The 27395-nt window shown below is 57.2% G+C and overlaps 12 protein-coding genes across 12 annotated transcripts; 5 read left to right on the top strand and 7 right to left on the bottom strand.

Annotated features, from left to right (window-relative positions):
• Positions 1-219: 219 nt before the first annotated feature.
• Positions 220-2226, bottom strand: B0H18DRAFT_983421 (uncharacterized protein). Its single transcript, XM_048044619.1, has 5 exons — positions 1925-2226; positions 1818-1872; positions 1407-1717; positions 1169-1338; positions 220-1120 (listed from the first exon to the last, which is right to left on the bottom strand). The coding sequence occupies exons 1-5, from the start codon at positions 2053-2055 to the stop codon at positions 327-329; spliced, it is 1461 nt and encodes a 486-aa protein (XP_047897821.1). The 5' UTR covers positions 2056-2226; the 3' UTR covers positions 220-326.
• Positions 2227-2849: 623 nt separating this feature from the next.
• Positions 2850-4826, bottom strand: B0H18DRAFT_1115393 (P-loop containing nucleoside triphosphate hydrolase protein; the record flags this gene model as incomplete). Its single annotated transcript, XM_048033256.1, has 4 exons — positions 2850-4037; positions 4090-4567; positions 4622-4721; positions 4781-4826. The coding sequence occupies 4 exons, from the start codon at positions 4824-4826 to the stop codon at positions 2850-2852; spliced, it is 1812 nt and encodes a 603-aa protein (XP_047897822.1).
• A 409-nt stretch (positions 4827-5235) lies between these two features.
• Positions 5236-5964, top strand: B0H18DRAFT_870574 (uncharacterized protein; the record flags this gene model as incomplete). Its single annotated transcript, XM_048040105.1, has 2 exons — positions 5236-5481; positions 5533-5964. The coding sequence occupies 2 exons, from the start codon at positions 5236-5238 to the stop codon at positions 5962-5964; spliced, it is 678 nt and encodes a 225-aa protein (XP_047897823.1).
• A 113-nt stretch (positions 5965-6077) lies between these two features.
• Positions 6078-8428, bottom strand: B0H18DRAFT_1083048 (uncharacterized protein; the record flags this gene model as incomplete). The annotated part of the gene is made up of 5 exons (XM_048031613.1): positions 6078-6905; positions 6987-7114; positions 7138-7932; positions 7985-8089; positions 8149-8428. The coding sequence occupies 5 exons, from the start codon at positions 8426-8428 to the stop codon at positions 6078-6080; spliced, it is 2136 nt and encodes a 711-aa protein (XP_047897824.1).
• A 701-nt stretch (positions 8429-9129) lies between these two features.
• B0H18DRAFT_1083049 (alpha/beta-hydrolase) lies at positions 9130-10168 on the bottom strand (the record flags this gene model as incomplete). Its single annotated transcript, XM_048031614.1, has 6 exons — positions 9130-9204; positions 9256-9435; positions 9503-9823; positions 9877-9998; positions 10057-10083; positions 10141-10168. The coding sequence occupies 6 exons, from the start codon at positions 10166-10168 to the stop codon at positions 9130-9132; spliced, it is 753 nt and encodes a 250-aa protein (XP_047897825.1).
• A 569-nt stretch (positions 10169-10737) lies between these two features.
• B0H18DRAFT_951951 (alpha/beta-hydrolase) lies at positions 10738-11793 on the bottom strand (the record flags this gene model as incomplete). Its single annotated transcript, XM_048042058.1, has 6 exons — positions 10738-10812; positions 10866-11045; positions 11106-11438; positions 11497-11618; positions 11665-11691; positions 11751-11793. 6 exons carry the CDS (start codon positions 11791-11793, stop codon positions 10738-10740), a joined length of 780 nt encoding a protein of 259 aa, XP_047897826.1.
• Positions 11794-12827: 1034 nt separating this feature from the next.
• On the top strand, positions 12828-13249 carry B0H18DRAFT_1115398 (uncharacterized protein; the record flags this gene model as incomplete). Its single annotated transcript, XM_048033257.1, has 2 exons — positions 12828-12925; positions 13006-13249. 2 exons carry the CDS (start codon positions 12828-12830, stop codon positions 13247-13249), a joined length of 342 nt encoding a protein of 113 aa, XP_047897827.1.
• Positions 13250-13891: 642 nt separating this feature from the next.
• Positions 13892-16483, bottom strand: B0H18DRAFT_983445 (MBOAT, membrane-bound O-acyltransferase family-domain-containing protein). The gene is made up of 8 exons (XM_048044620.1): positions 16312-16483; positions 16021-16252; positions 15497-15964; positions 14983-15446; positions 14742-14929; positions 14654-14687; positions 14359-14602; positions 13892-14294 (listed from the first exon to the last, which is right to left on the bottom strand). The coding sequence occupies exons 1-8, from the start codon at positions 16332-16334 to the stop codon at positions 14160-14162; spliced, it is 1788 nt and encodes a 595-aa protein (XP_047897828.1). The 5' UTR covers positions 16335-16483; the 3' UTR covers positions 13892-14159.
• Positions 16484-16594: 111 nt separating this feature from the next.
• On the top strand, positions 16595-17330 carry B0H18DRAFT_643789 (uncharacterized protein). The gene is made up of 5 exons (XM_048038923.1): positions 16595-16736; positions 16804-16824; positions 16890-16942; positions 16992-17095; positions 17156-17330. The coding sequence occupies exons 1-5, from the start codon at positions 16688-16690 to the stop codon at positions 17238-17240; spliced, it is 312 nt and encodes a 103-aa protein (XP_047897829.1). The 5' UTR covers positions 16595-16687; the 3' UTR covers positions 17241-17330.
• Positions 17331-18078: 748 nt separating this feature from the next.
• Positions 18079-20310, top strand: B0H18DRAFT_1115401 (uncharacterized protein; the record flags this gene model as incomplete). The annotated part of the gene is made up of 5 exons (XM_048033258.1): positions 18079-18285; positions 18946-19290; positions 19345-19551; positions 19607-19861; positions 19933-20310. The coding sequence occupies 5 exons, from the start codon at positions 18079-18081 to the stop codon at positions 20308-20310; spliced, it is 1392 nt and encodes a 463-aa protein (XP_047897830.1).
• B0H18DRAFT_983457 (RED-like protein N-terminal region-domain-containing protein) lies at positions 20189-22283 on the bottom strand. The gene is made up of 6 exons (XM_048044621.1): positions 22212-22283; positions 22073-22164; positions 21831-22017; positions 21543-21782; positions 20750-21513; positions 20189-20693 (listed from the first exon to the last, which is right to left on the bottom strand). Exons 1-6 carry the CDS (start codon positions 22218-22220, stop codon positions 20648-20650), a joined length of 1338 nt encoding a protein of 445 aa, XP_047897831.1. The 5' UTR covers positions 22221-22283; the 3' UTR covers positions 20189-20647.
• Positions 22284-26081: 3798 nt separating this feature from the next.
• B0H18DRAFT_951956 (uncharacterized protein) lies at positions 26082-26987 on the top strand (the record flags this gene model as incomplete). Its single annotated transcript, XM_048042059.1, has 1 exon — positions 26082-26987. The coding sequence occupies one exon, from the start codon at positions 26082-26084 to the stop codon at positions 26985-26987; it is 906 nt and encodes a 301-aa protein (XP_047897832.1).
• Between the last annotated feature and the right edge of the window lie 408 nt (positions 26988-27395).

Raw genomic sequence — 27395 nt, forward strand, 5'->3', positions numbered from 1 at the left:
GCTCTGCTGGTGCGCTGTGCCGCCGTCGACGCTCGCAGACAGTTTTCCTCCACTTGGCCCCGTCGGGCGCGCTTCGCTGCGGAACAGCCGCCACGCGAATTCAAACACAGAGCCATCGGAGAAGCTTGTCAATGTAACTCATCCATCTTCCCACGTGATAAACCCAATCTCGCGCCACATCTGGATCCCCCTGCATCTCCCACCCAATCTCATCATCCGTACCAGGCAATAAAAATGCATTAGAGGTCTAGCAATGTGCTAACGAGTGTCTGCTGTATACGCTTGCGGATCGGAGAACGACTGCACATCCGTGTATGCACGGAGAATTATCCGACAGCGCCGTGCGCTGCACCGTTGTGGACATGGGCCTGCCCCCCTCGGTCCCGCTCGTCCTTCCACCTCGCCTGCCTGCCAGACGCAGCCGCACCGCTCTCGTACGCTGGCGTCTCGTACGCGGGGTACGCATCGTCAGCCGCCGGCACCTCCTTCTCCGACGCCTTTGCAGCGCTCGTACCGCTTGCCGCCGCGGCAGCACGCTCGCGTGCCCTCCGGCGGCGTCGCAGTATCTTCTTCCTGTTCCGGATAGCGCGCTGGTAGCCCAGCTCGTCCCCGTAGAAGAGACTGTATTCGCAGAACGGACAGATCCACTCGTCCGCTGGGTTCGTGAGCGTCGGGACCGGCACGGCCGGGCGCTCGTTCTTCTTTCGGCGGCGAGGGGGCAGCTCGGCAGACAGGAAGCCGATGGGCAGCGGGCTGAGCAGGTTCTGCGCATTCGCGGCGTTCTGAGCCATGTTCACTTGCGCGGAGTTAGGGAGGCGCGACGGGACGTAGTTCCGCAAGTGGTGTGGATTCGACGCGTTTGCCAGGGCGGATCGCTTTTTCTTCTTCCCGCTGCCTGTCTGTCCGCCTAGCAGGGATTGCTCGAGGTTCGCAGCCTTCCCGTCCGCACCACGCGCCCCGCGCTTGGAGCGATTATTCCTTTTGGCCAGCGGGCCGTTCAGCGTGGCGGCAGCCTGCTTAGCTGCTTCAGCCGCTTTCGCCGCCTGCCTCGCGAGCTCTGCTTCGAAGCGGGCATGCAAAGCTGCGACTTCCTCCTTTGTCGCCACTAGGCGCTTCGAGGCTGCATCCTTCTTAGTCAGACTGTCACTAGCCACGATGTTCCACTCACTGAGACTGTCGCACACAAACGAGAAGTCCGCTTCGGGAGGAACGACGATCTTGGCCTCGTAGGTGTCAGACGGGAGAGCAGCGCGGAACGCTCTGAACGCTCGTGCGAGCCGAGGTCCTCGGCGCCGGGAGAGGCGCACCCTCAGCAGTGGCGGAGGCCTGTCGCTGAGACTCATGCGGCGAACGGGTAGCTGGCGGAGAGCGCCTGGTCGAGCGCGAGCGTGTCTCCCTGCTGGGACAGCTGCCCGATGACGGCCTGCAGCTGCCGCTTCCGGGCCCTCAGCAGCTCCTTGTGCTGCAGCCCCGCGAGCGTCGCCTTCGGTAGCCTCCCCTTGCGCAGCGCGAGCTTGTCGCCCGCGGCGTCGTCTCGCGGTCGGTGCGGCCACCCGTCGGTATGCCCCGCTCGCCCGGCTCGTCCTCCGCGCCCGAGTTCCCCCGAGTCCCGCCCATGCATCCCGCCCGACATGTTCGCGGGCACCTTCCTCTTCTTCGTGTTCCCCGGCTGCTGCAGGTGCTCCATGTAGTCGCCGTCGCCGAGCTCGTCCTCGTCCTGGCCCCCGGTAGTCGCCCAGCCCAGCCGTACGTGCTCCCGCCGAGGTCGGTCGGCGTGCCAGCGGCGCGGCGAGGCCCCTGCCGAACAGCTCCTGCACGCCGCCGAGGACGGGCATGTAGTACGACTGGAGGCCATCTGGGCGCTGAGGGCGTCTGCGTGGGCGAGCAGCTCCTCGGGCGAGGCGTCCAGCATGCCGGGTGGCACGGCGGGCAGGGGCGGCCGGCGGCGTCATTCTGCGATGGCTCGGATGTGCGTCGACGCTTGGGGAGCGGCTTCACCCGCCTGAGGGTCGGCAGCTCGGGGACGTCGAATATGGGCGAGAGGGCGCGGTACATGTCTGGCAGTGGCGGCTGCGACGGAGGCAAGCACTCGTGAGCTGTGTGCGGCTCGGTGCTCTGATCCAAGAAAGGGGCCGCGGTGGGAAGTGTGGTGTGGTAGGGAGAGAGCAGAAAGACTGCCACGCAACCCTCGATGAGTGCACAGGCAAGGGCCTCGCGCTGATTGGCGGGCGGTAGCCGGATTGATGACTACAATCGTGGCACAGTGTGGCGTCCCCGCGGAATACACGCACAATGACAAGGGCATTACAAGCGATTTCAGCTTCATAAAAAATGCTAGACTATGACTACGGTACAAGATGTGCGATGCTCTAACAGATTGTCTCGTGGTGCTAAGCTATAGGATGTACGACCTGCGCGTCGCAATAAGTAGGGTATCGCGAAACGAAGACCGACACTGTAACATATCTGCTCATGCTCGAGGATGGCCCCTCGTCTACGGACACGTATACTATGAAAACAGACGATTAGGTGGGCCGTACAATAACGATGAGCAGCAGATGCAACGAGACCGCAATGATGTGAGAGCAGCGCATAGTCCAGGGAACCGAATGGAAAGACGACAACCACCGGCGCACCCGATGAGTGTGATGACGTCGGTAAACAAGACTGCGAGAGAAAGAATAGGCATATGGAGAGGCATACTACGGTACGCTCAGGGAGGTGGGGGCATAGGGTAGCGCAACTAGGGGATTTACCACCAGCTACCGCCACCTCCGCCACCGCTGCCACCTCCGCCACCGTAGCCTCCGCCCCCATAACCTCCGCCACCATAGCCTCCGTACGCGGGGCTACCGCCGTAGCCACCACTGCTGCCACCACGGCCGCCACCAGCGCCACCTCCCGACCGGAAATCGCGGTTCGATGCCGTGCGGGCACCCCCACGGCCGCGACCACCGCGGCCACGCGGGCCACCACCAAGGAACTCTCGTGCGCACCGTCTCCAGCCATGCCGGGATCTCCTGGTTGGCCTCGCGGAGCAGTTCAAGCAGGTCGCGGACAATATTCTTGTTTCCGCGGTTGAAGAATGCAGTCGCGATTCCAGTATTACCCGCACGACCAGTACGACCGATACGGTGGACGTAGTCGTCGATGTCGGAGGGAAGATCGTAGTTGACGACGTGGGTGACGTTCGGAATATCGAGACCACGGGCCGCCACAGCCGTAGCGACAAGAACTGGTGTGCGTCCGGTCCTGAAGGTTTGAAGCGCCATTTCACGCTCGCGCTGCGTCCGGTCCCCGTGGATAGAGGTCGCAGGCAGGTGATTTGCCAGCAGGAAGTCCGAGAGCATGTCCGCCATCCGCTTCGTCTCGACGAAGACGAGGGTAAGGCCGGCATCCGAGGCGGAAAGCACATCGAGCAGTACGGAGCGCTTGTCGTTGTCCTCGACGTACTCGACCTTCTGCGTGATGTTCTCGGAGGTCGAGCCAACACGACCGACGGACAAGAACACGTAGTCCTTCATGAAGTCCCTCGCAAGCATCTGGATGTCGCGCGGGAAAGTGGCACTGAACATGAGCGTCTGGCGTTCGGTCACGCCGGGCATGTCCTCGCCCTGCACGATCCTACGAATCTGGGGCTCGAAACCCATGTCCAGCATACGATCAGCCTCATCAAGGACGAGGTATTGAATGTTGGCAAGGCTGATGCGCCCACGCTCAATCAGATCGACGAGACGACCCGGGGTGGCGCTGAGAAGATCACAGCCACGCTCGATTTGGCGAAGCTGCTGGTTGATGTCGGCACCACCGTAGACCACAGCCGGGCGGACCCAGGAGCGGTAGCAGAACTTGCGGGCCTCTTCGTGAATCTGGCTGACCAACTCGCGGGTGGGTGCGAGAATAAGGCCAGTTGGGTATGCTTTGCGAGTGCGTCCGTATCCACCGCCCGTCGCGTCGACCGGGGGTGTCCTGGGACCATTAGTAAAGGATGCCGATAGGATTGGGAATAGGAAACCGCCTGTCTTGCCAGAACCCGTCTGCGGATGATATCAGAAACTGAAACAAGGGTGCGACAAAACAGATGCTTACCTGAGCACAAGCCATTAGGTCTCTGCCAAGGGCTACGATAGGTATCGAGTACTTTTGCACGGGAGTCGGCGTGGTGTAACGAGAGTAGCTGATGTTTTCCAGCAGGACAGGGTCAAGGGGCGGGTTCGTGAAGGCGTTTACAGGCTCCGGCACGCCAGCACCGGTGGCCTCGATGGGTATATCATCGTACTTGTCGAAATTGATACCGGTGTGCTGCTTGGAGGGATCTTCAGGATCCCCGTAGAGCTCCTTTTCCATGCGCGGGTTGCGGGATCCTGCGACGTGGACACCGTCCCTCCACGCGCCGAAACCAGAACTATCGCCGCCGCGACCGCCTCCTCCCGAAGAACTGTCGCGACCACCCCATCCGCCGCCGCCCCCACGAGGGTTGCCTCCGCTGACATTCCTGTCGTTGCCATAGCCGCCTCTACCTCCACCGCGAGAAGGAGTGGAAGAGCGGGAGTCAGCCCAGCTGTTCCTGTTGAAAATGGTCAGTCGAGATGTTGCCGCGAAACGACGAGATAGCGCGTACCCAGTGTTGGTAGGAGCCGCGGGGGTGGATACCGCCCGCGGTTGATTTCTCATGTGCGGGGGAATGTAAGCTGGTTTTGTACCATTGATACCAAGAGAAGCTGCGAGGCTGTCGTCAGTAACGTGCACAATGGGGACCGTCTCGGAGCGGCACACTCACCAAACTGATTCTCAAGTCCGGTACCGTTCACAATTCCATTGGACATATTAAAGCGAAACTTGAACGAAAGGAAGTTTTCGTTTCGAGACAAGCGTTGGTGTCTATGAGCGTTGAGAGTAGGTGATGGTTCACCACAAGGCGAGTGGAAAAATTGCGGCCCTGGGGTTGCGTATGTAAGTAGGCGGGCCGGGAGATGACTAAGCCGTTGCCCCAATTTAGCACCGCATCCTGCACGTGTCCTCGGCGACGTGGCAGCGCGCGCCGGCGCGTCCGCGGGCGGCGTTCGCGGGCGAGACTCGAGGCTCCCGCACGCCAGCTTCAACGACCTCCACGACCAGCCCACGACGACGACAATGTCCCAGACGCACACACACGGCCCTGGCACGCATCCTGGACACACCCATGGCCCGCCACCCCAACAGCCTCAGATGATCATGCGTCCCCCGGACGCCCTCATGCAGGCCATGATTGAGGCAAGCTTCCGCCCCGTGGAGTTCGCGCTGGGCCCCCCCGAGAACGTGTCCGTGTTGTGTCCCGTGCACAAGGTCGAGAAATGCGCGGACTGCGACGTGGACTACGCCGGCTTGAACCGCCTGTCGCGCACGCTGCACACCAACACCAACCTGCGCTGCCCACCACCTCCCAACTTGGTAAACAAGCAGCTGACGCAGGCGGTCACAAACACAAAGGAGGAAGGCAATGTAAGTCATCGCCTCGAACATGCACGCTTGCACCCTCTGACAGAACGCTAGGCCTTGTTCAAGGGCGGACTATATGACAAGGCCATTCAGCGGTACACAATGGCCGCAAACGTTGCAACTCAGCGCGCGCCCTGGGAACACCAAGCCCTCCTGCGCGAGGAGTTGGCCACTGTCCTCTCCAACCGCGCTGCTGCATATCTCGAGGCAGGCGACTACATCGCATCCCTTGTTGACGCCGAGGTTGTCATCCAGCTGAGGCGCAACTGGAGCAAAGGCTACTTCAGGAAGGCCAAGGTGCTCGTGAAGATGGATCGAAAGAGCGAGGCCAAAGAGGCCATTCAGGTTGGGCTAGCCTTCGATCCTGACAACAAAGTATGTTCTTCTGTGCGCTTGTTGGTGTGTGCTCATCTCAACTTCGTCCCAGGAACTGCAAGACGTACTCGCACGAATCGATTTCTTCCTCGCCAGGAGAGAGTCCAGTGAGGTAACACCATCGGACTCACAGTCACTCGTACCTCCCGCATCGTAATATACCAGTCTTCCCTTGATACTGTTACATACATTCCATCAGTGTAGTCATCGTCCTCGGATCATGTTCAGTCCATTAAGTTATTCTCTTCCCGTCGTCCTAGTAGTCCCTCGAGTATAATGTGCGCCTCCATACATTCATCAGGTCTGCGGAAAATCCGCAAGGGTATATGTTCCGGTGCTTCCAGCCTAGCTCGCCATACACGACTTTGATAGTCCAGCCGCCGCCGCTCGGGTTCCGACAATGTCTGTCGAGATCCAGGAGGTGTTGACGGTACTGATGACGCGTCCTGCCCTGTGCGCAACTGGGGCGAGGAATGAGTCGACCTGAAATAGTCCTCGGGTTCCTCTGTCAGCGGGGACGTCGTCGGAGAAGTCGATGTGAAGTAGCCAACAGGCTCGTGATGGCCGGGGAGTAATTCGTTGTCGGAGTGCATTCTTGCTGGCTTCCGCGCTGGCTCATGGACAGGTACGTCCATGCCAGATATCGACCGCGCCATGCCAGTGGGACCACCAGCCGCGAAGCCCTTCCTCGAACTGGGTCGCCTGGAGATCGCCACCGGCACAGGGCGATTGCCTTGTTGTGGGTCCTTCTCCATCCGCAATACCCTGACACCCGTTGGGTCGTCGAGGGGCGGCAGTCCGCTGTCGGCACTCACATCGCGGATAAATATCGCTAGGACCTGTGCCGGCTTCTCCTTCGCGATGCTCGCGTATAGCTCAAGGTCTTGCTCGCCGGAGTCACCGACGCATACGAAGCGGGCGTCAGGGAAGCTATTGACTACGTCAAGGACGCTGGCTCGTTTCCGGGCCGCGGGTGCGGAGAGAAGTCCACTGAAGAGCGAACGGCCCGCATAAGACCGGAGCTTAATGGAGCCAGGAGGCAGCCGGCACAGCTGAAAGAATGGTTGATAACCGGCAACAGTTCGAAGGGCCCGTTCGACTGTTACAAAGCTACGTCAGCATGTTCGTGGCACTGTCCAGTGAATTAAGGCACCGACCACATAATGAAAGCGGACGCCGCGTGTCCACATGTTCATGTACCACTCCGCCATTCCGGGTATGATGCTCTCGTCGAGGTCCTTGACAAAGACGTTCTGGAAGACTGCCTCGCCCCGCTCAGGACACTGGCAAGTTTCACGGTGTCATCGATATCGGAAATGACACGAACAGTCGTGTACGTGAGAGGCACCGACAGAAGTGCCGTGACGGTCGAATCCGCTTCATCCACCCCTTGCAACGGCTGCTGCGGGAATGCTGTGGCGGTCGGTGTGCGAGGCGAAGGCGGCGGCATCAAGTCGGCAGTGACGATCAGGTCGTGCTCTCGCTGTCTATCGCTGGACGCAATCTGGACTCCTTGCGGGTGTGTACACAGAGCCTTCCACGGGACGCGGAACGCCACCTGGAACGCGCCGTCTGGCCCTGTCACAACGTCTTGTGTAGCCAAAGGTCGACGTGGCTGATCATCCGCGACCTTGTCACGAAATTCTTCTAAGGATGGGTCAGTGGCGAATATCGAAATGCGAACGGTCCGTGCAGGAAGGACGGAGCACCAGAAAGGGTGCAACCGTGCTTGCAGGTTCGTGTTCCATTTTTGCATGAGCTCCGCCGCCGCGGCGCTCACAGGGCCCCTGGTATCCGCACGCGGAGTGCCATAGCCCGACGAGGTTGATGAGACAGACGAAGGATAGGAGAGCGAGGAGGCGTCCGTGGCCATCGAGGCGGTGCTGGCCGTCTCGATGTCAAGATCACGTAGTCGTCGCTCTAGTTCTTCCGCTTCTGCGTTTTCGTCCATCTCATCTGGCGGAGCAGGAAGATGTACATCCTTGAGCAGGTCTTCCGTCGACCTGCTTACATTTCTTGATATGGGCGGTGGGCTGTTCGTCGTTAATTGAGCGGCCAGCTTCGGCAAGGCAGCGAATGCTATGGCAATGTATGAACGTCAACCGCAGTGTGGACTCGCATAAGTACATACTGGTGGCAATCTTGAGGAATGCTCTTCCTGAGCGTGTGTTGAAACCAGCCCCGCTTGACTTAGACGCGAAACCTGACATGAAGACTTCGACATCGAAGGGTGCCTCTGTACACACCACATGCTTGTCTTCAGCCATGAACATGCACATGCGCGACTTGACTCACCTTCTAGACTAATCTTCGTTTCGGGTGCCTCGTGAAACCTCCTGGTGGCCCATCCGGGGAACAAAACCAGCGACTCTGTGCCCGACGCACCTCCCTGGACTTGTTTGAGTTTCTGCCCAGCCCATTGACTCCACGACTGCCTAGTCCCATTCTCGCCTCCGGTCCCCTGAACAACCAAGGCTGGTCGTTTGGATTCACGCGACACGACGTAACCTTTGATAGAGCGGGAGGCAGCACTTGCGAGCGACCGGAACGAAGGCATGTCGTAGTCACTAGACATTGCTGTGGTTTCTTCGTCGTCAGCGGACGCGCGCTTCTTGTAGCAGAGCCACTTGGTTCAGGTTCATGCAAGTGCGTGTAGCGCAAGCCAGCTGCAAGTAGACTCGGAATTGGGCTGTTTCGTCTCGAGACGCCCTCAGCTAGCCATGATATGAGTGGACAGACTCCGACGCCAAACCGGGCATAACATCCCCGCCCCCGAGCCTGGGCTTTCAGATCTTCAGAGCTCAACCGCACCAAGGACTGCTAGCTTTGGCCAGGTCGCGCGACAGACACACAAAATAACCAGACAACGATGAAGAGCACAGCAGGATCGAAGGACTGAAAGAAGACTGGGAATGCAAAACCCCGGCTGCACGCATGGACACGCGATCGAGAACGCCGCGAATCGTCGCTGTCGGCTTGGCACTGAGGCGCACGCGGATATACCCTGGCCGCTGCTCGAACCGAATTGGAAAGACTGAAGTTCGCACCATCGTGAAAAGGCACAAGGGCCCGAGACTACGTGGCTTGAGTGAGTCCAACGAACGCGCGAGGACGTCAGGTTCGTAACGCTTCGTGTTATTCGTGTCTGGAAATCTCGACGGGCTGACTACACCGAGAAAATACTAGCCAGCGAGACCGTCTGATTGTCTACGCCGTGCTGCATAACAATGACAGGGCTATAGCTCTACATCGACTCCTCGATCTATTCGGAGCCAGTTACAGGTGCTTGATGAGGAACTCGACGCTGGCCTTGAATACCCCCTCCTTGCCGGCCTTGACTTTAGGGTCGCTCTGATGACGATGGTTGACCTTGAGTCCTATTTTAAGGTGAGGCAGACTTACCAGGTCGCCCCGGACAGAGAATCCGTGCGTACAGCCCTCCCAGTACGTACGCTCATATCCAGGTGCAAACGCGCCCCCACCAAGTACCTTGTCGGTGGCCGCCTGAGCATCCGACGGGAACATCATATCGATCTCGCAGCTATTGATCAAGAGCGGTGCCTTAGACACTGCTTTGTATTTCTGAGGGGTGTAACGGAGCATTGGTCAAACCTCTCTGCGCGAAGTGAAGACGGCAACAGGTGCGTACCTCGATATCTTCTGGCACCTTGAGCAGGCTCGGGTGAGAGACCACGACAACACTGACGGTGTTGAGGAATGCCAAATCGAATGCCGGACGTGCGCCGTAGCAGAACCCGAGGGCTGCGATCTTCGAGATGCCGCTCGACTGCAAAGCCGGGACAACCTTGGCCAGTACCGGCAGCACAGTCTCACCACCATGCTTAGCCAGCCAAGCCATGAAATCCCAGGTTGAACCAGCGTCGAGCGCATCGAAAGGAGCGGGGTCGTCGTAGAGGATATCCGGCACGATCACCTTGAAGCCGTTCCTCGCGTAGTCGTCTGCCAATAACTAAGTGCAGAGTCAGCTGAGTTGAACATTTTCGATCGACGTATATTTGGTACCTGATGGTTGGGCAGATCAATACCGAAGATATCGGTCAGGTATAGTATGGCCTTGTCTTTGGGGTAGTCGACGGTAGGAGTTGCGACGTAACACCGGACACCACCGAACTCCTCGAACTTCCCTACAGGGCAAACCATGTCCAGGTGGGTTATGACCGTGACGCTCACCGTCGAACTCACCTTCTGGAGTGCCTTCGTGGCGAACACCTACGCAGGTCATGTCAATACCCGTCCGTGCAAATTGCTGTGTCCAAGCCTGCTCACCGGAAACACAGTGTTTGCACAAGCTCATCGTCAGCCTTGATATTGGGCGCTTAGCAGGTGGTGAAGGTGGATAAGACCGTCTCTGTCTCTCCCTCCCAGGGTGCCGTACCGCTTTTATATAACATATCTGGCGGCGAGCTATAATTACTTCATACCAAGGTGCCACATCCGTCGAGCCGCACGGCCAATCCTCGGTGCACCGCAAACATGACCACCCACGCTATCGAGCAAACCCTGGGATATCAGTTATAGCGATGGCGGACGGCTCCCCAACTCAACATTCCTGCAGAGAGGTTACAAGACCTTGAGGGGCGTCCGTCAAGAAGGCATGATTCCACTGGCCCATTCGACGTCATCAGGTGCGTTCACGTTTTAAGTATGGACTGGACCCGTTTCCCAGCTTACATTCCATATCAACGTTGATCTCGGACAATCGAACTTCAAATTCCAAGGTTCAACACATCTTATTAACTACGCAGGCGTCCGGAAGTGCATCCTCCGAGGTGTGTGAATCCGTCTCGACTCCTGCTTCTCGCCGAACTCGCGTCTGCTTCCCAGCGTGAGCCGTCGAAGAGCGACGTTACGCGTCGAACGTCTTCAGAGATGCTTTCGGAGGAATTCGACGCTGGCCTTGAAGGCGCCTTCCTTTCCAGCTCTCACGCTCGGATTGCTCTGCAGTGGACCGTCAGCCACAGAAGCTGCGGCGCTGTAGAAGGGTGCCGTACCATATCCCCGCGTACAGCGAATCCGTGCACGCAACCTTCCCAATACGTCCGTTCATAACCGGGTCTGAATCTCCCACCGCCTAGGATTGCGTCGACCTTTGCCTGTGCCTCCTTCGGAAACATGTCGTCGACTTCGCAGCTGTTGATCAATAAGGGCGCCTTCGACTCTGCAAGGTATTTCTGTTGATTCGAAGTGAGTCCATGGAATCAGCACTGCTGACGCGGCCCTAGCGTACTGACCTCCATATCATCGGGCACTTTCCAGAATGACGGATGAGATACGATGCAAACAGATATGACTTCCACGGATGCGAGCTCGATTGCAATGCGCCCTCCGAAGCAGTAGCCAAGTCCTGCGAACGTCCTAATACCACGCTCTTGAAGCGCCGTGATGACTTCGGATACGTCCCCCAGGACAGTCTCAGGCGGATGCCTGTCTACCCATGCCGCGACGTCAAATTCCTCTTTGCTGATTGAAGCATCAGGAGGAACGAAGCTGGGAACAGCGTCGTTCTGGAAGAGATCCGGCATAATGACGTGGAAGCCGTTCCGCGCGTAGTCGTCCGCGAGCACCTGGAGGGGCCCAAACGTGCACCCAGTATCCCGATGGCAGCGGAAATGATCTGCTCACCTGGTTGTTGACGAATCTGTGGCCATATGCGTCGGTAAGGTAGAGTATGGCCTTTTCTTGTGACTGTGTACCCAGTGGCTCGGTGACATAGCATTCCACGCCAGCGATGCGCTCAATCCTCCCTGGGGTTGTGAGTGCTCGCGTACACGATGATATCACCATGCGCACCGTTAGGGACACCCTCATGACGGACACCTATGTGCATTCGAAGACAATCAATGACAGTTAGAGTGATATCCGGAGCGATCTTGTACCTTTGAAACAATCAGCGCAGAATCCTGGACCTATTGCAGCCATACTTGGTGAGCGACTTGGGCTTGAGGTAAGTGTACGTTGCACGGTCGATTGCTGGGCTCACTCTACAGTCTATATAGTGCACATCACATCAATGACGCGTCGCCCATCGTGCTCAGGTGTCACAGCTCGGCGGTGGCTCGGTGTTACGGGCTTCTGTGGGTTGCCTTACACCACGCTGCTACAGAAACGCCAACGACGGTCAACGGTCCTGATCAAAATCCGATCGTGCAGCGCCCGGACGGTGCGAGCAGTTGAAGCATGAAGGCGAGCTGGTTAGCGATCGCACGGAGCGCCTGAGGGTCAGTGCTCTTTACCTCGGCCTCGTATATCAATTCAACCCCGACTGTGTCTATGCTAGATACTCCGCAAACACTCGGACTCGGCCAGAGCGGCCAGGAAGCCCCTGCATTGATCTCTGTGTTTATTCAAGATATGTGTGCACCGTTTTTGCGCTTATAGACAACCATGCTCGCTGACTCTGAACAGAGGGGTCCCACTGGGCGATCCAAATACACACGGGCGATGCAATCAAGAAATAACGTGGGGTCTTGTTGAAGAGACGTGAGCTGTTGTGGCCAGCACTCAATTCCTAGACGCAATCTATTCACGCGGACAATTCTACACCAAACCCGAATGCTATCGTTGCAGAGACCTTTCAAGTTCCTGCCGAAAGCTCGTCGGGGGACGTTGTGGCTCCTGCCAGATGCACAGAAGACCGGCGCTCAAGCCCAGGTTTCGGAAGGTAACAGCGCTGACTGCCTCTGAGGGACGTTAGCCCGTGAAGAAGGCGGTGCGTATTCTTCACAGTGCTGTTGCCCGGCTATGGGTCAAATTCATCACGCACTCAAACAGTGAGCGTTCGGGCACAAATGAGCTCCAGGTAAGTCGCCCGAGCATGCCTCCTCGAGGAGTTTTGATCATGATCCTCGCATGCAGGGGGTTCTTCACCTTGCTATCCATCTATGTCTTCGTTCCTGAGGTCGTACAATCAGCTACGGAGAACATGACTACCCTGTGGAGAGAGCGATCTTCTCATGTTCTCTCGCGACGCCGTTACTTTAGCTCTACCAGGTGTTGTCCTGATGATGAACACGGGTCTCTGTGACCTCTTCGCGAAGGCAATCCTCGATGGGTGAGTCCGCTACTACTCAGTAGGCGTCATATTGCTATACCTATGGCAGACCTCTGTGCTTAGATCAACTCTCAACTCAGGCGAATGGTCACGGAGGACGGTGTCTGGGATGCTGCTGTCGAGACTGCGCGGGCGAACAAGGCGAAATTGGAGGCAGCGCAGGAGGAAGTCGAGAGGCGTGCCAAGAGGATAACGAACGGCACACCGATGGCGCCGGAAGGTTCATCGCCTTCCTTCGGCGGCGAGAAGGTTGCTCTCGCCAGCGGCAGGGGCTCGCGGCCTCTGGCCATCCAGACTCATGATGGTCACACTCAACCTCAATAACAATATCGCAACTTCACGACCACCGTTGAAGTTACCTCAAGAGTAAAGTGTCAGGTCCTCAGGCCGCTACTTGTACGGCTCGAAAGTATCATTCTCAAAGTATCATACAGTACGTAATCAGCCCTGGATGATAATAATGAATTTTACTTGGCACAGCCGGTTCAATATCCGGGACCGCGACAGCTGCTGCACTGGCAGCTCGGGGCCTACAACGACTCGGGCACCAAGCCTCAGTCGGTCAGTACACAATGAAACTGGTACGCGCTTGAAACAACATGACGCACTACACCCGACGCAACCAGGGGCATGCTACACAACTACTGCGACGGCGCCGTTGGTCATCTGCGTCTACTCCCTGAAACACCGTGTAATCCGACGGTGCTGTAAAAGCATTGTCTCCAGAGTGCTGTGGAGAGTATGCCGTGCCATGGCTGTGCTAGCAGCCTGCTTGATGCGACTGGAGTCCAGTAAGACTGGTGAGCTCCAGCATGAATGGGAAGTGCTCATAACAAGTACTGGCTCCGTGTCGTTGCGGCGCTGGAACGCCAATGGAGTACGAGTCGAACCATCTCTGATTCCATCACGGCCACGGCCACCCACCATTGCCGGTAGGCTAGATGTCGTTCCGCCCACAACGCTGTATGACAACGACGGAAAACGCATGATATATAGATAGGTATATATGACTCGTATAGTACTCTATTGTGACTTGACACTCGGCAGACCGCATTATACGGTCACACATAAAGTAATTAGCAACACACAGAACTCCACCAGAAACCAGAAACCCAAACCAAAGTATGAGGGGATCATGACAGTCGTGTGTATTAGTTTGTGCCGCTGGCAGATGCAGACTGCCAGGTCGTGTGTGCAAGGTCCGCAAAAACGTCTGTGTGGAGGGCCGCTTGGTTTAGTACGCCACGTATGCGACGCAAAGGATGGGCAGCCCCACGAAGAGGCCGCTCCAGAAGACGATGTTCCCCGCGAGCTTGTTGCGCTTGATAGCTGGCAGGCGCCCGATAGCGATCATCGGAATCTGCGACAACTGCACCCGCACCGAGGCGTCAGCCACCACGCTACCGACAACGGGTAACCCGTTCTATACGCACCTGGAGGAAAAAGAGGTACATCCGCAGCTTCTGCGAGACTATGAGCATGACGAGCTCGTGCGCCGACGCGCTGAGCAGGAACGTGAACAGCATCGCGCCGGTCTTGCCCAGCCCGAGGCTCGTCATCGCCGACGCGTACACGTGCCGCAGGAGGAAGGTGTGCACGGGGCGGTTCCACTTGCGCGAGAACTCGTCCCAGGACGTGGAGTTCCACCAGTCGTCGTAGAAGCGGCGGTCGGCGAAACTGCGACGGGCGTCAGCGGGCTCGCCTCTGACAACAGGAAAAACACCTTACTATGAGAGCTCGGCGAAGCCGTTGCAGATACACTCTACGATGGGGTATTGAGTAGACGTCGCGTGGTGAGAGAACGTATCGCACGCACCGAAGATGAGATAGAAGAGCAGCAGCAGGGCGACCATGAAAGGCAGCGAGAGATCAAGCATGGTGCGCCACACTGGCGTTTCGGGCGTGGGCAGGTGTGGGAGGATGAAACTTTCGGTGACAGTGTAGAGCAGCGCGAACGTGCCGAACGTCGCGACCGTCTTCTCGAACACGTACAGCGGACGAATCCTGGAGTAACTGCTCAGAAGCAGGCGGGATAAACAGTTGATGGGCACACGAACCTGTCTGTCCTGGGGTACTCGAGCTCATACACCAACGTGGGGATCGTCATGTACGTCACGAAGTTTTTGTACGTGACGCTCTCGGGCCAGCGGACACGCTCTGGCCCTGGGCTCGTTAGCTCCTCCTCGAGTTCCGCATGCTCGCGGGCAAGATCGGCAATCTGCGAATTGGGATGGTGTGCGAGGATTTGCGACTGCGTGGGTGGATAGGACGAGGAGCTTGTGTCGGACGGCGGCATAAGGCGTGTTCCAGTTGTGTTGACTTGTGTGGGACGATCAGGCGGGAAGTCGGACGATGTCCTCGAAGCAGTTGGGGGAAGTGCCTGACCGATGACGTCTGAATGGCCAGAGACTGCGAGCCGTTTGCGCAGAGCGCCTGCAACGTTCTCGTCGACATAGGAAGACGACGAGCCTTCCGGCGCCATCGGTGTGCCGTTCGTTATCCCATCGGCACGCCTCTCAATCTCTCCTGCGCTGCTTCCATCTTCGCCTTGTTCGCCCGTGCAGTCTCTACGGCGGCGTCCCAGCCACCTTCCTCCGCGACCAGTCGCCTGAGCTGCGAGTGTATCTTTTCGGCGCGTTTATGTACCCATTGCAGCTGGCCGTTCGTCGTAACATATGAATGCATCTTCATGACGAGGACAAATGTATGGAGGGTGAGGAAGCCAGACTGCACCCATGGCCAGCCACGATTGAAGGTCCACTGAATGGCGAGGAAAAGCACAGAGGTCTGCCATAGATGCTGCAGTACGACGCCAACCCAGTAGAAGCGGATCCAACCCTTGACGACAGCCTTCACGAAGGGGACACAGAGACCTGTGCTCACCATCAGGACGCCGTCTGACAGAGCTAGTGTGATAGCGTCGCGGGAGAACATGGAGAAGAACGCTCCCTCCAGAGGGTAGCCATGTTCTTCGTAGCTGAGGATGTATGATCTCACGACGAAGACAAACATGGATATCCAGAACAAGGTGAAGAACCCCTGGATGCGACGATCATGATCAGCGCTACTCGAGGAGGCATGCTCGGGCGACGTACTCGGAACTCATTGGTACCCGAACGCTCATTCGTTGTGTCGAAGTGGGACTTGCGGGGGGTGAAGGTGATCATCGTGCGTAGCTTCTTGGTCTGGCGCGAGCGGAATGGCTTCGAGACATGGACGGTACCCTCTAGGGTCTGGAAGTCCATGCTCTGGTTGCGCTGGAGAGCTCCTCCTACGTCAGGTGTCGCAGCATGACCGCTGAGCGCAGCCTTCTCTGGGGGAGCAAGGCTGTCCGGGGTGGGGGTGAGCTGCTGCGAGGATGTAATGTGTGGAGAAAGAAGACGCACCGGGTCTGGGTCGACGCGGCCATGGTTGCTGGGGTGGACTTGGGATGACGGTGTATCGCGAAGGTCAGAAGGAGTGTGAGCAAGGGTGCTGGCTGGGTGTAGGCTGAACGTAAGTAACTTATTAGTACGCGCAAGGACGGATACTCGGAGGTCGGATGTGCCCACTCCTCTCTGACACTCAGCGGCGTCACTGATGCGCCCGTTCGGGGCGCCCACCCCATATGATCACGTGCGCCGGTCCCGTCGCATAACGCCGCGCTGGTCATCGCCCTCCTCATCCGCACAGCGACCAGTCCGGAATCCGATCCCCTCCTGTTTGTCAGCGTCGCCGCCTCATCGACTGACCTCAACGAACGAGACATAGCCTCTCGCCGCCATGTTTGGGGACGTCATGCTTTTCCTGGCATCCTTCGCCACCCTCCACGGTGAGTTCAAGTAGCGCGACACCGTCTGACACAAATGGCTCGATCGACCTGACCGGGTGTGACACAGCGGCATATTCCACGTATGAACGTGAGTGCTTTGTGCTACTCCACCATGCCTCCTACATCCCCGGTCTGAATCGCAACGCTGTACAGACTTGTCCTACCTGAAAGCCCTAGGACGACCCGAAGGGTCCTTGCCGCAAGATGTACGTCCACAGCATGCATCCGTGTGATCTTCTCACAGTCCTCTGTCAGATTGTGTTCGAAGCACTAGCTGCGCTCATACTCGGCATCGTCGGGTCTGCAATACGGACACCAGAACTGAGGGAGGTGACATGGCGGAGTGAGATGAAGCACCGGTGGGTCCCTTCCGTTCCAGCCCCTGACGTGGACCGAGAACAAACGTCACTTCCTCACAGATCGGCGGAAGAGCAAGACCCGAGGCTCTCCTTCACCACCTTCGCACAACGCGCCGGCATTTTGCAAACCCCATCGGCTTCTTGACGTTGCTATCAGCACATCTGCTCTTGCTTATTTATTGAATCAATCGTTGTAGTTCTTGTCGAGATTCAGGTCGTACACAAGGAACAGACAAGTCGACGTGAGTCCTGCTTGTGAGTCAATCCGAGTTCTGCAACCGCTGGACTGCTCTAGACAAGCCTTAACACAGGGGACCTCAGTGTCACCGTTGCACACGGTGTCACTGTTGATCCCTTGGGGAGTCGGGGCGCGTTGTCATGTTACTTGTGCTGAAACCGCATACATCAGTTTCGGTTTTGGGGGGCAAACACAGGTTGATCACTGTTGACCAACGCCGTTCCATTTGTGGATACATCCCGAAGACAAGAGGCGCCGTGTTCGTGTTGCAGCTCGCGAATTACGAGATGTCTTTATGTCTTGTGCCCAGGGTCGCTTCGAATGCACAGAGCAATGTGAAGCATCATGTCTCTGAGGCGGCTTTTGAAGCTTGAAGTACTATGTAGAGCACCCGCTGTGTTGAAACGTTGATGCCTTGAGCTTGAACTAAGCTTTGGAATCTGAACTTTTGAAGTGCCTAGGCTTTTGCTGAATCTGTCAATCAGTGTCATGAAGACCTGCTGTCAAATCCTATTCCGACGTCATCTTGTGCGTCGACGGTCGGCCTATACTCGGCAGATGCCTGTGGCACGGTGGCGGAAGGAGACGAACCCCACTGCACCGTGCAGTCCACCCCAGAGGACCCATTCCGCAATTCGCATATGATTCCTATGCCTACTGCTGCCATCGGTACCCCGCCCGGGCCAAGCCTGCGATCGACCGCGACGACCGTGACGACTTCGACAACGACGAGTAGACAGCCAACATGATCGGCAACTCCGTTCCGGAGTACATCTTCATCCGCACCTCCATCGCTGGCCTCCGTCTCATAGCCCCTCTGAGTCTCGTCTACACATTCGCCAACTGGCGGGAAGGCCGCTTTCTGTACTCTCCGTGGGCCGGAGCGTACGCGCTAGTTGAAGCATGCTTCTACTTGTTTGTATATCTCCCGCGATCCTTTCTGCTTCAGAAGGTCAGTCGTCCGCAACTTCCGGGATTTGGCCGTTTTGTCCGAACGAATATGGTGATTTTCGCCTAACAGCTGTGTCCGCATCGTCGGGCCCCGCGCCTCTTACAGCTATGTCCATATCGCTAGACTCACCCCGAGCGTAAATGCCAGTGTGTGCACGGGCGGAGCGTGTCGGTCTTGGTATCTGTGGGATGTTGCCATTGTGTTGCCATCAGGATTCTCACCATATAGACGGATTTCCAGCGCGAGCTAGACCGAGGTGTGTGGCCGAGGTCAGCCGGTAGAGGGTGCGGATCGCTCGATGCGAAGGTCAGACAAGGGCCCGACGACCTCCGTCTGTGCACGCGTTTTTGGGAAGGGGTGGAATTGTTGGCTGTAAACACATACACAGAGCCCAGCGGGTTTGATATCACGCCGGACGCCGCGGACTTGGATGGCCAGGCTGCCGCGACCTTGGCTACGGTGGCCTAGTAGGGTGACCGGTACACCGTACAGTGTCCGGATCGCTGAATACCAATGTCCGACAACGTCCGCTCCTATACGCGCTTTTCGGGCATGGCCCAACGTTGTGGCCCTACTGAAATGTCCGGATAAAATCTGGCTTGTCCGCAGCAGCAGCCGCAGCAGGAGGAGATCGTATTACCGTGCTAACGCGTCCCTTAGGCTGCCACCCATCCTCCTCCGCTCTCCCGCAAGGAGCGCGAAGCACTCTTCGGGAAGTGTTTCGTCTACATCGCCCAGATGAATATGGCCACCGGCTGGTTCTTCGGCGGCGATGCTTCACTCATCAAGCGCGAGAACATGCGGGATTGGCTCCTGTGGGCCCTCTTCGGTTGCAACCGCGACAGCGCACGGCCGGAATGGGATGATGAAATCGAGGGCTATTTAGCAATATTGAACGATTACATGGGCAAGCCGCTGGAAGATGGTTTGAGCGAGGCGGCCAGGTGTATGCGTCTGACGCTGGACCCTGTTGCCATGCTGCATAGGCCGCTGGTTTGGTACGTGGTGAGTGTCGGTTTCTCAGCCTCCATACCCTGTCGGAGGTCTGACTGCGCGCAGATCGTGGGTCTACTCGATACGGTGACTTGCATTCGGTTGGCTCTCGCAGGGTTTAAACACTGCGACGCCGGGAACCCCTTTTCTTCCTTCCCTTTCCGGCTGTCGTCGTTCTTCTCGCAGCGCACCCCCGAGCCTTCCCTCGCGTACTGGTACCGACCTCATCGCTCAAAGACCAAACAGCCTGTCGTTTTCCTTCACGGCATCGGGGTGCGCTGTGTTGCCTCTTCTCATCATGTTTCGCACCGTTCTGACATGGCTGTAGATCGGGCTCTGGCCCTACGTCACGTTCTTCCGCGAGCTAGCAGTCCATGACCCGGACGTAGGCATCATCGCCGTCGAGAACCTCTCCATTTGCATGCGCATCGCCCCGCCGCCTCTGCGACGCGCCGACATGCTCGCTGCGCTCACGAATGTGCTCCGGCACCACAACGTCTCCACTTTCGTCCTCGCCGCACACTCGTACGGCACCGTCCTCGCCGCGCACATCCTCCGCGACCCCGCGCTCTCCCCGCGCGTCGTCTCCACACTGCTCATCGACCCTTCCTGCTCTACCTCCCGTCCATCGCGTACAACTTCGTCTACCGCGAGCCGCGCTCCGCGGCCGAGTGGCAGCTGTGGTACCTCGCGAGCCGCGACCCCGACATCTCGCGCGCGCTCTCACGACACTTCTTCTGGACGGAGAACGTGCTCTGGAAGGAGGACCTCGAGGGCCGCGAGGTGGCGGTCGTGCTCTGTGGCCAGGACCAGATCGTCGACTCGCGGGAGGTGATGAAGTACCTTACGGGCACCGAGGATGTGAATCTTCGGTGGAGGAAGGACAGCCTAGAGGTGCTGTATTACCCGGACCTGGACCATTCGAACCAGTTCAACTCCAAGGACTGTAGACGGCCCATGGTCGAGGTGTTGTCGAGGTTCGTGAATAATGGGCGCGCAATAGAGCAGCGGTCGAAGCTGAAGGAGGCGTAATTCCGAAATCACTACTGTATTATAGCGCTCACCACTTGTTCACTATGTATGATAGATGCGAATGACAGCCTGTATACGCAAGACATCTGTAACATACTAGACTACCGATACGTAACGTCTAAGGACGAAACCGGAAAGAACATTCTGACGATTCGTGAGATGGGAGTTTTACGCGATGTACTTGCCCCCGCGCAGAATGGATCCCCATATTGCCCGGGACCAGCAGCATAATAGATAGCCTGTCCGCCAACATCGGCAAAGCGAAGGCTTCGTGAAGACAGTGTGTTTGACATCCGCATGTACAGTACCGAATACGACAGAAGCACAACGTTTCCAGCTATGAGCCGCTTCCAGCACCCTTCTTGTCCGTGTACGCCTTCAGTCTAAGCGATCCCCAAATCAGACATGAGAGTAATTATAAGTACGGATTGAACCTCACCGTTGGTAATCCCTGTCAATCTTGTTCTTGTCAACGCCGCCCTCTCCCCCACCGTTCTTGTCCTTCTTTTTCCCTTTCTTCCCTCCGCGCTTCCCCTTACCCGAGGAAGCGTCCATTTCAAGTAGTTCCCGTATAGACGGGATCGCCGAGGACGCAAGAGGTTGTAAGCGTACAGGCCTTTCCTCCTCTTCCTCTTCGTGATCCGACGGCACTGCCGCAGCCACCGGCGTGCGTTGAGTCTCGACAGGCGGACTAGCCTCCGTAAGCTCAACACCTGGCGAGCCTGCACGCTCCTCTGGCTGCTCATCGTCCAATGCGACCCACCGCCGCCTCGGTGGTGGCGGAGCTTCCTCCTCCTCACCTTCCTCCCGTTCTCTGCCTGCATGTTCGTTCTCACTTTCGTCGTCATCGCCCAAGTCTACACCTGTATAGTCCCCTGCATCTGCGAAGATGTCGACATCGACGTCGACAGGCTCCGGCTCGAGTATTGGCTTTGCTTTAGGAGGGGGCGCAGGAGCCTCAGCCACAGTAGAGGGGCCCGCCTCGGGGGCGGTCACTGGCTCGGATGGTGGCTTTTCAACACCCGCGTCAGACTTGACTTTCTTCTGCGACAATTCGCCCTCCTGGCCCCCTGTCTTAGCCTTCACTTTCTTCCTCTTCTTCGGCTTCTCATCTGTACCACCCCCGATAGGCTTAAAACCAATCGGTCTGAACTTTCCGGCCTTCTTCGCCTCCTCGAGCGCAGGGTCCACTGCTGTAGGCTTCTTGTCTGCACCCGCATTCGTGCCTGTACTTCCTCGCCCGAAGTCTTGGCTCGCTTCGCCTTCAACTCCTGTACAATCTCCTCCCGGGTGCGCTTACGCGGAGCGGTGGACGCGACCTCTCGGAACGCCAGCTCCAACGACGCGTCGTCCTCCGCCGCAGTCGACGCCGCCAGCCGCGCCCTATTCTGTTCTAGCAGCGCAAGATCGAGGCCCTTCACCAGCACGGTATGATCGCTGTCCCCGCCCAGATACCGCCGTTGCTCTTCTACCTGTGTGAATGAGCGTCTCGGGTTCGCGAGCGTGGCGAGGGCACTCACTGCCGCGCGGTCAGCATTGTCCGCCGTCCGCTTCTCAAAGTCCTCTGCGAGGGCCTCCACCTGCGCGTAATCGTTGTCGAGCCCTTTCCGCCGCTCCGCTGCGCGGTCGCGGTACGCCTGGTCCGTCTGTGATTTCTTCTTGACGGTGCGCGGCTTGAACGCGGGCTGGGATGAGTCTACCGTCTTGCTGGCGTGATTCTAATCAGTTGGAGGAGGCGGAGTGGTAGGGTATATGGACAGACCTCTTCGATTTACTGGTGGAAGCGAGCAGCGATCCTCTTGACGTCGGAGTGCCCGACGCTTTGGAGGTTTGCAAGAGCTTTCTGAAGGATTCCTAAGAGGAATTTTAGACCTCATTCTTGGTTTTAACAATGAACATACTTGGTCCATGACAACGATGCTCGAATAGGTGGCGTTGATTGCCAAGTCCAAGTTGGTTCGGTCCGACACTCAATTGGGTGGCGTAACTGGCGTTCAAAGAGTGATGTCACGTGTGTGGCTGCTCGCCAGGGCGGGATGATCCGGGTGGAGGTTTGCCTGATTCAGTCTGGAACTTTGGGAGGCTTGACCGTTATTCGAACGTCAGTAAGTAACCAAGTACTGGCTTCGACTGGCGGGCTACTTACCTCCTATTTCTGGCATTGGACAAATGACGGACTCTAATCACACCACTACCTGGTACTTCTTAGCCGCCGCGCTCGCCGCTCGGTACAGGCCGTGATAGCAGTACTACTCTCCCGGCGTAGACATTTCCTTCAACTTTCGTGCTTCAGGATGTCCTATACGGCTGTGCTAGTAGCCAACGTCCATGACAGCACTATACCTCCACAAACCCGGTGAGTCTCAGGTTGTCATACAGAGTTGTGTGCTGCGTCGGCTACTGTATCATCACTCTAGCCACCGGTGCAGAATGGGCGCCACATACTAACTTATTGGAAACGTTTCCGGCCCCACAATCTCTCCGTGTTGTGCTGCGCTACTTTTTCAGATTGGTGCGCCTACTTATAGCGCGGTATCTGTGTAAGCTCTCGCCTATGCTTTCCTCATCTGCTGTCAGCGATCTGTCAAGTCATGGACATGGGATCAGGATTTAGCTGTGCAGCTCCCAACGCTCCAGTCATTCAACGGTCCCGAATTCTCTACCGTGATCCCTTGTGCCACATCTGATGCGGTTCGTCAAGCCTACACAGGGTCTGCCGTTCACAAACCGACAAATCGCCGAGTGTGATACAGCGATTTACACCAGCGCCGACAAGGCATCACCGCAGGAGCTGGTCATCCCGTTGTTCGTGCAGTGTGCGATTTCACGCATGCCATTCCCTGCTTGACTTCTGTGAGTGTACATTGGACACCTCACTTGCAGCCTCACTATAATGACATTGAAAGTAGGAAGTTTCACAGCGCGATACGAGGCATTCTGAAGATTCCGGACACGGCGCTCATAAATGATTCTGCTGGTGAAAGCCATGGAGGAGCAGTCTAGGAGACGCCCGCTGCGCTGCAGATACGTGAACGACAACTGAGACGCAGAAATTATGGCATCAGCGTAATCCGTGGGTGCGTTCGTCTCCTGTTGCCGACATAGGCCACTTCACAGCGTTCCATGTTGAGCGATTGCAGCGGGCAACGGACATGCCTGGCGGACCGTGATTCATTGACGTGAGAGTCTCGATAGCTATGGGCGGTAGGTGGACATGCTAGCCAATAGTACAGCTACGCATACATGTCAGCCATGTACCAGTACAGTCACCAAGACCTCTGTAGAAAGAGATGTGGCGCCGGGATGCAGGTATAAAAGCGGCGTGGAATGTCGATATCCGTCAACCTGGAGACTCACCTGAGCTCCGTCGTCCAGCATACTCGCAAACAAAGAAATCACCATTCGCATTACAGAATGAAGGACATCGTCTCCCTCGCTGCGCCCAACACTTCATACTTCACCCCTCGTAGGACCCTCCTGCCGGGACCGCTCTGGACCCTCAGCCGGATGGGAAACCTATCCCGAAGCTCTTCCAGCCGCTCAAAGTCCGTGGACTTGAGTTGCACAATCGCATTCTGGCAAGTCCATCTTTTATGCTTAGCATTTTTGCTAATTTAACGTACCACGCGACGTAGATGTCGCCCATGTCTCAAACGTCCGCGGACAACGGTTCGCTAACTGCGTGGCACACCGCTCATCGTGAGTTCCATTATATTACATGTCATCCAACAACCTCTAACTTACATATCATTGTCAGTGGGCGGAGCGTTCATGTATGGCCCCGGCATTACCTTCATTGAGGACACAGCCGTTCTCCCTGAGGGCCGTATTCGCCCTGAAGACACCGGCCTCTGGGACGACGCGCACATCCCGCCTCTCCGTTCCCTCGTCGAGTTGGCGCACTCGCAAAACCAGAAGATCGGCATTCAGCTCGGGCACTCCGGACGCAGGGGCTCCGTCGTCCCCATCTGGCTTGGCCCACACGTCGCTACCAAGGCCGCGGGCGGGTGGCCGGACGAGCTCGTCGCCCCGTCTGCCATCCCGTACAGCGACGCGCCTGGCTGGCCTGTCCCCATTGAGCTCGACGAGGCGGGCATCGCGCACGCCGTGAAGGGCTTTGCAGATGCCGCCGCCCGCGCTGTAGAGGCGGGCATAGATGCAATCCAGATCCACGGCGGGCATGGTTACCTGCTGCACCAGTTCCTGAGCCCGATTACGAACAAGCGCACCGATCGGTATGGCGGGAGCTTCGAGAACCGCGCGCGATTCAGCGTGGAGATTGCAGACGCCGTGCGTGCTGTTATCCCAGAGGGGATGCCGCTGTTCTACCGGTAAGTCCGCCAACACACTGCCGAGGCCCAGACACGTCCGCTAACTCGTGTTTCCTTTCTCCACTCTATCAGATTGAGCGCGACTGATTGGCTCGAGGAGGTCTTCCCCAACGAGCCGTCATGGCGCCTCGAAGACACCGCGAACCTCGCTAAATTACTGGCGGGGCACGGTGTGGATCTCATCGACATCACCTCCAGTGGGTTGCATCCCGCTCAGAGAATTGGGATAGACATGTCCGCCCAGGCATACCAGGCGAAGTTGGCTGTTGCTGTGAAAAAGGCGGTCGGGGACAAGGTACTCGTCGCCACCGTCGGCAACATTAACACAGGTCACATTGCCCAGCACGTCCTAGACGACATGAAGCTCGATGCAGTCTTTGTCGCAAGACAGTTCCTCCGGGACCATCAAACCGTCTGGACGTGGGCCCAGCAGCTAGGCGTCCAGATCATGCTCCCTATCCAGTTCGGATGGATTTTTGGAGGCAGACCTGGCGCGCAGAAGAAGTAGAGTGGGCTCAAAGCGGATCTTACTATGATGTGATGTTTCTCTTCCAAGAGAATATATAGACCTGCATATAGAGTATTTATGTCCAACCGTCCTCTCCCCCACTTAAGCGGTCTTCTTCAGGGTCTGCCTAGGGGGACTAGAAGTAGGGTGCAGTGGCGAATATAGAGTTGCTCATCTTTTGATGTGTAGGCGACCGAAGGGACTGATGTTATACATCCTAGAGACGCCAGCAATACACAGAAACTCTCGCTGATACTGGACTGGATGCGGCACTGCCAGCCCGCGTGTCCGCGCGGCCCTCCTCGGTTCATAACCCTACACAGCCTTGATTCTACTTCTATGCGGTTCACCTTTGATCAGCATTCATTGTACGTACCGGCGGGCTGCTTAGTATCGGTTGCCGCATCGCTATATTCTCTACCTTTGTTGTCCCTGCTCTCTGCGCTTCGTCGGCCTTCGAGTCTTCGCAGCGCTTCCCAACAGCCACTGAGAGTCCTCGCAAGGTACGATACATCTCCGCGTTCGGCAACGGATAATCTTACCGACTTCGTGCTTTCCAGATTGTAGCGTCGTGAGTCCGGGCTGAACGGTCACAAGCGACTCCGAGTCACGAATCGACGACCCAGATAAGGTATCTTGGCTTGTCTCTGATAGCCAGTGTACATACCGGAAGTCAGGTAGAGTGCTGTCGCATCATGCTTGCTCTTGGAGAGCTGCGATCTGAGACAATTCATTAGTAGCGTGTTCTTACCGTGATCGTCGCATACGTGCACGAAGCCCTGCCATTTCCATCGGTGCGACGGCTCTCTCGTATCGCCGTAGCGTAGTAGTACTCCATCCCGCGGAATGGACGGAGACGAGTTGATGTGAGTGTCACTGTCCGGACGCAGGTGACATAGCTTACTATGCACAAGGGACACAGTCCAGCCACAATGTCCGAGGGCTCCTCTCACGACCCTTCGACCCCACAGCTTCCTCTGGAGGTCTCTGAACGGGTCATCGACCACATAGCAACCGGGGTGAATATCCATTATGTGGATGTGAAGGAGGAGTCACACCTGTTAGCCCTCACATCCTGCGCGCTCATGTGCCGAGATTGGTATTTCCTGACGTGGTACCACCTGCGTCAACGCATCCATCTACGAGACCGGAAGGATGTCCTCTTTCTCTCGAAGACGCTTCGCGAAAGGCCGCGCCTCCGCGAGGTCGTCCAGCAGGTCGTTTTATCTGGCACGTCGCCGGGGGAACGTCAACCGACTCGGCATCTGGGCACGTTTGCCGCCATGCTTGTGGGCAAGGCTCCGAACATCACAAGTATCACCGTCAAAGATGCGGAATGGAGCACGGGCTCGGTCCGAATGGAAGACATCAGCTACCTAGCTGCGTTCAGCACAGTTCATACTCTACACATTGCTAATGTCACCTTGTCGAATGTCGCACAGCTGTCCCGCGTCGTTTCAGCACTCCCGGGGCTTAGGGACTTGTGGTGCATCAATGTCGGTTGTTTGCAGAAGCAGCAAGTCTCCCCGGTCTCTCTCCCGCTGAACTGTGCGAATCTGGAGGGTCTCGAAGTGCTATCGGTTGCACAAGCAGTCGAAGACCTCTTCGCACAGATCAGCCGGGCTTCTCGAGTGCGCTGTCTCGCTCTTGGGGTGTACGGCGAGTTTGATCCACCCTCGGCAACCAGTAGGAGCCAGACTCTGCTGGATGCGAGTTCCACATCTGCAACAACGGTTGCGCTCCATATTCAAGTTGATCCCAGCCTTCCTGTTCGTGACGGCACAATTGAAACCACAGTCGGAAAGTCTTCTGAGTTCTCTCTCGAGCCACTTGACTGATCGTTTCGTGCCTACAGAGCGACATTATAACCTTTCACGCCACGACCAGTTGTGGAGGTTGGAGTTGTGGCTGTGCCACCCCTTCACAGCATGGCCCTGGATCCCACACATCCTGTCTCGCATCACCTCGAAACACTTCCAAGCTATGTCTGTTGTGTTATGGCTTCGGAAGGATCACAAGGCTATTGACCTGGAGCATTATTGACGAGAATGGAGCAGGATGATGTCTTGGGTCGACTGGACAGCCGCATGCTGCAGGAGAAGCGCTTCTCCAGTACTGTTGTGTCGCGCGGCGTCTGTCTAGGCATTGACCACGATAACACCACTTAAATCTGGCGATGACGTATTGGGATGGCGAGTCATACTACGAAACGGTACGATCGGTGGGAGGACTCGTTAGGCGGAAAT

The sequence above is a fragment of the Fomitopsis serialis genome, assembly GCF_022376445.1.
Source record: "Fomitopsis serialis strain Sig1Antser10 chromosome Unknown B0H18scaffold_8, whole genome shotgun sequence".
NCBI classification, from domain to species: Eukaryota; Fungi; Basidiomycota; class Agaricomycetes; order Polyporales; family Fomitopsidaceae; genus Fomitopsis; species Fomitopsis serialis.

Excerpts from the sequence above, each read along its gene's own strand:
- B0H18DRAFT_983421 (XM_048044619.1), bottom strand. The coding sequence starts at position 2,055 with ATGTACCGCGCCCTCTCGCCCATATTCGACGTCCCCGAGCTGCCGACC. Across the intron at positions 1,873-1,924 it reads GCCGGCCGCCCCTGCCCGCC|ACGCCCTCAGCGCCCAGATG; the intron begins GTGCCACCCGGC and ends TCGCCCACGCAG. Across the intron at positions 1,718-1,817 it reads ACATGCCCGTCCTCGGCGGC|GACGAGGACGAGCTCGGCGA; the intron begins GTGCAGGAGCTG and ends ACCGGGGGCCAG.
- B0H18DRAFT_983445 (XM_048044620.1), bottom strand. The coding sequence starts at position 16,334 with ATGGCCGCGTCGACCCAGACCCG. Across the intron at positions 15,447-15,496 it reads AAGGTGGCTGGGACGCCGCC|ATTGAGAGGCGTGCCGATGG; the intron begins GTAGAGACTGCA and ends AGCGCAGGAGAG. Across the intron at positions 14,603-14,653 it reads GGCTTCGCCGAGCTCTCATA|TTTCGCCGACCGCCGCTTCT; the intron begins GTAAGGTGTTTT and ends CGCCCGTCGCAG.
- B0H18DRAFT_643789 (XM_048038923.1), top strand. The coding sequence starts at position 16,688 with ATGTTTGGGGACGTCATGCTTTTCCTGGCATCCTTCGCCACCCTCCAC. Across the intron at positions 16,825-16,889 it reads GGCATATTCCACGTATGAAC|ACTTGTCCTACCTGAAAGCC; the intron begins GTGAGTGCTTTG and ends AACGCTGTACAG. Across the intron at positions 17,096-17,155 it reads CGGAGTGAGATGAAGCACCG|ATCGGCGGAAGAGCAAGACC; the intron begins GTGGGTCCCTTC and ends ACTTCCTCACAG.
- B0H18DRAFT_983457 (XM_048044621.1), bottom strand. Across the intron at positions 22,018-22,072 it reads TCCACCAGTAAATCGAAGAG|CAAGACGGTAGACTCATCCC; the intron begins GTCTGTCCATAT and ends GAATCACGCCAG. Across the intron at positions 20,694-20,749 it reads ATTGACAGGGATTACCAACG|ACTGAAGGCGTACACGGACA; the intron begins GTGAGGTTCAAT and ends GGGATCGCTTAG.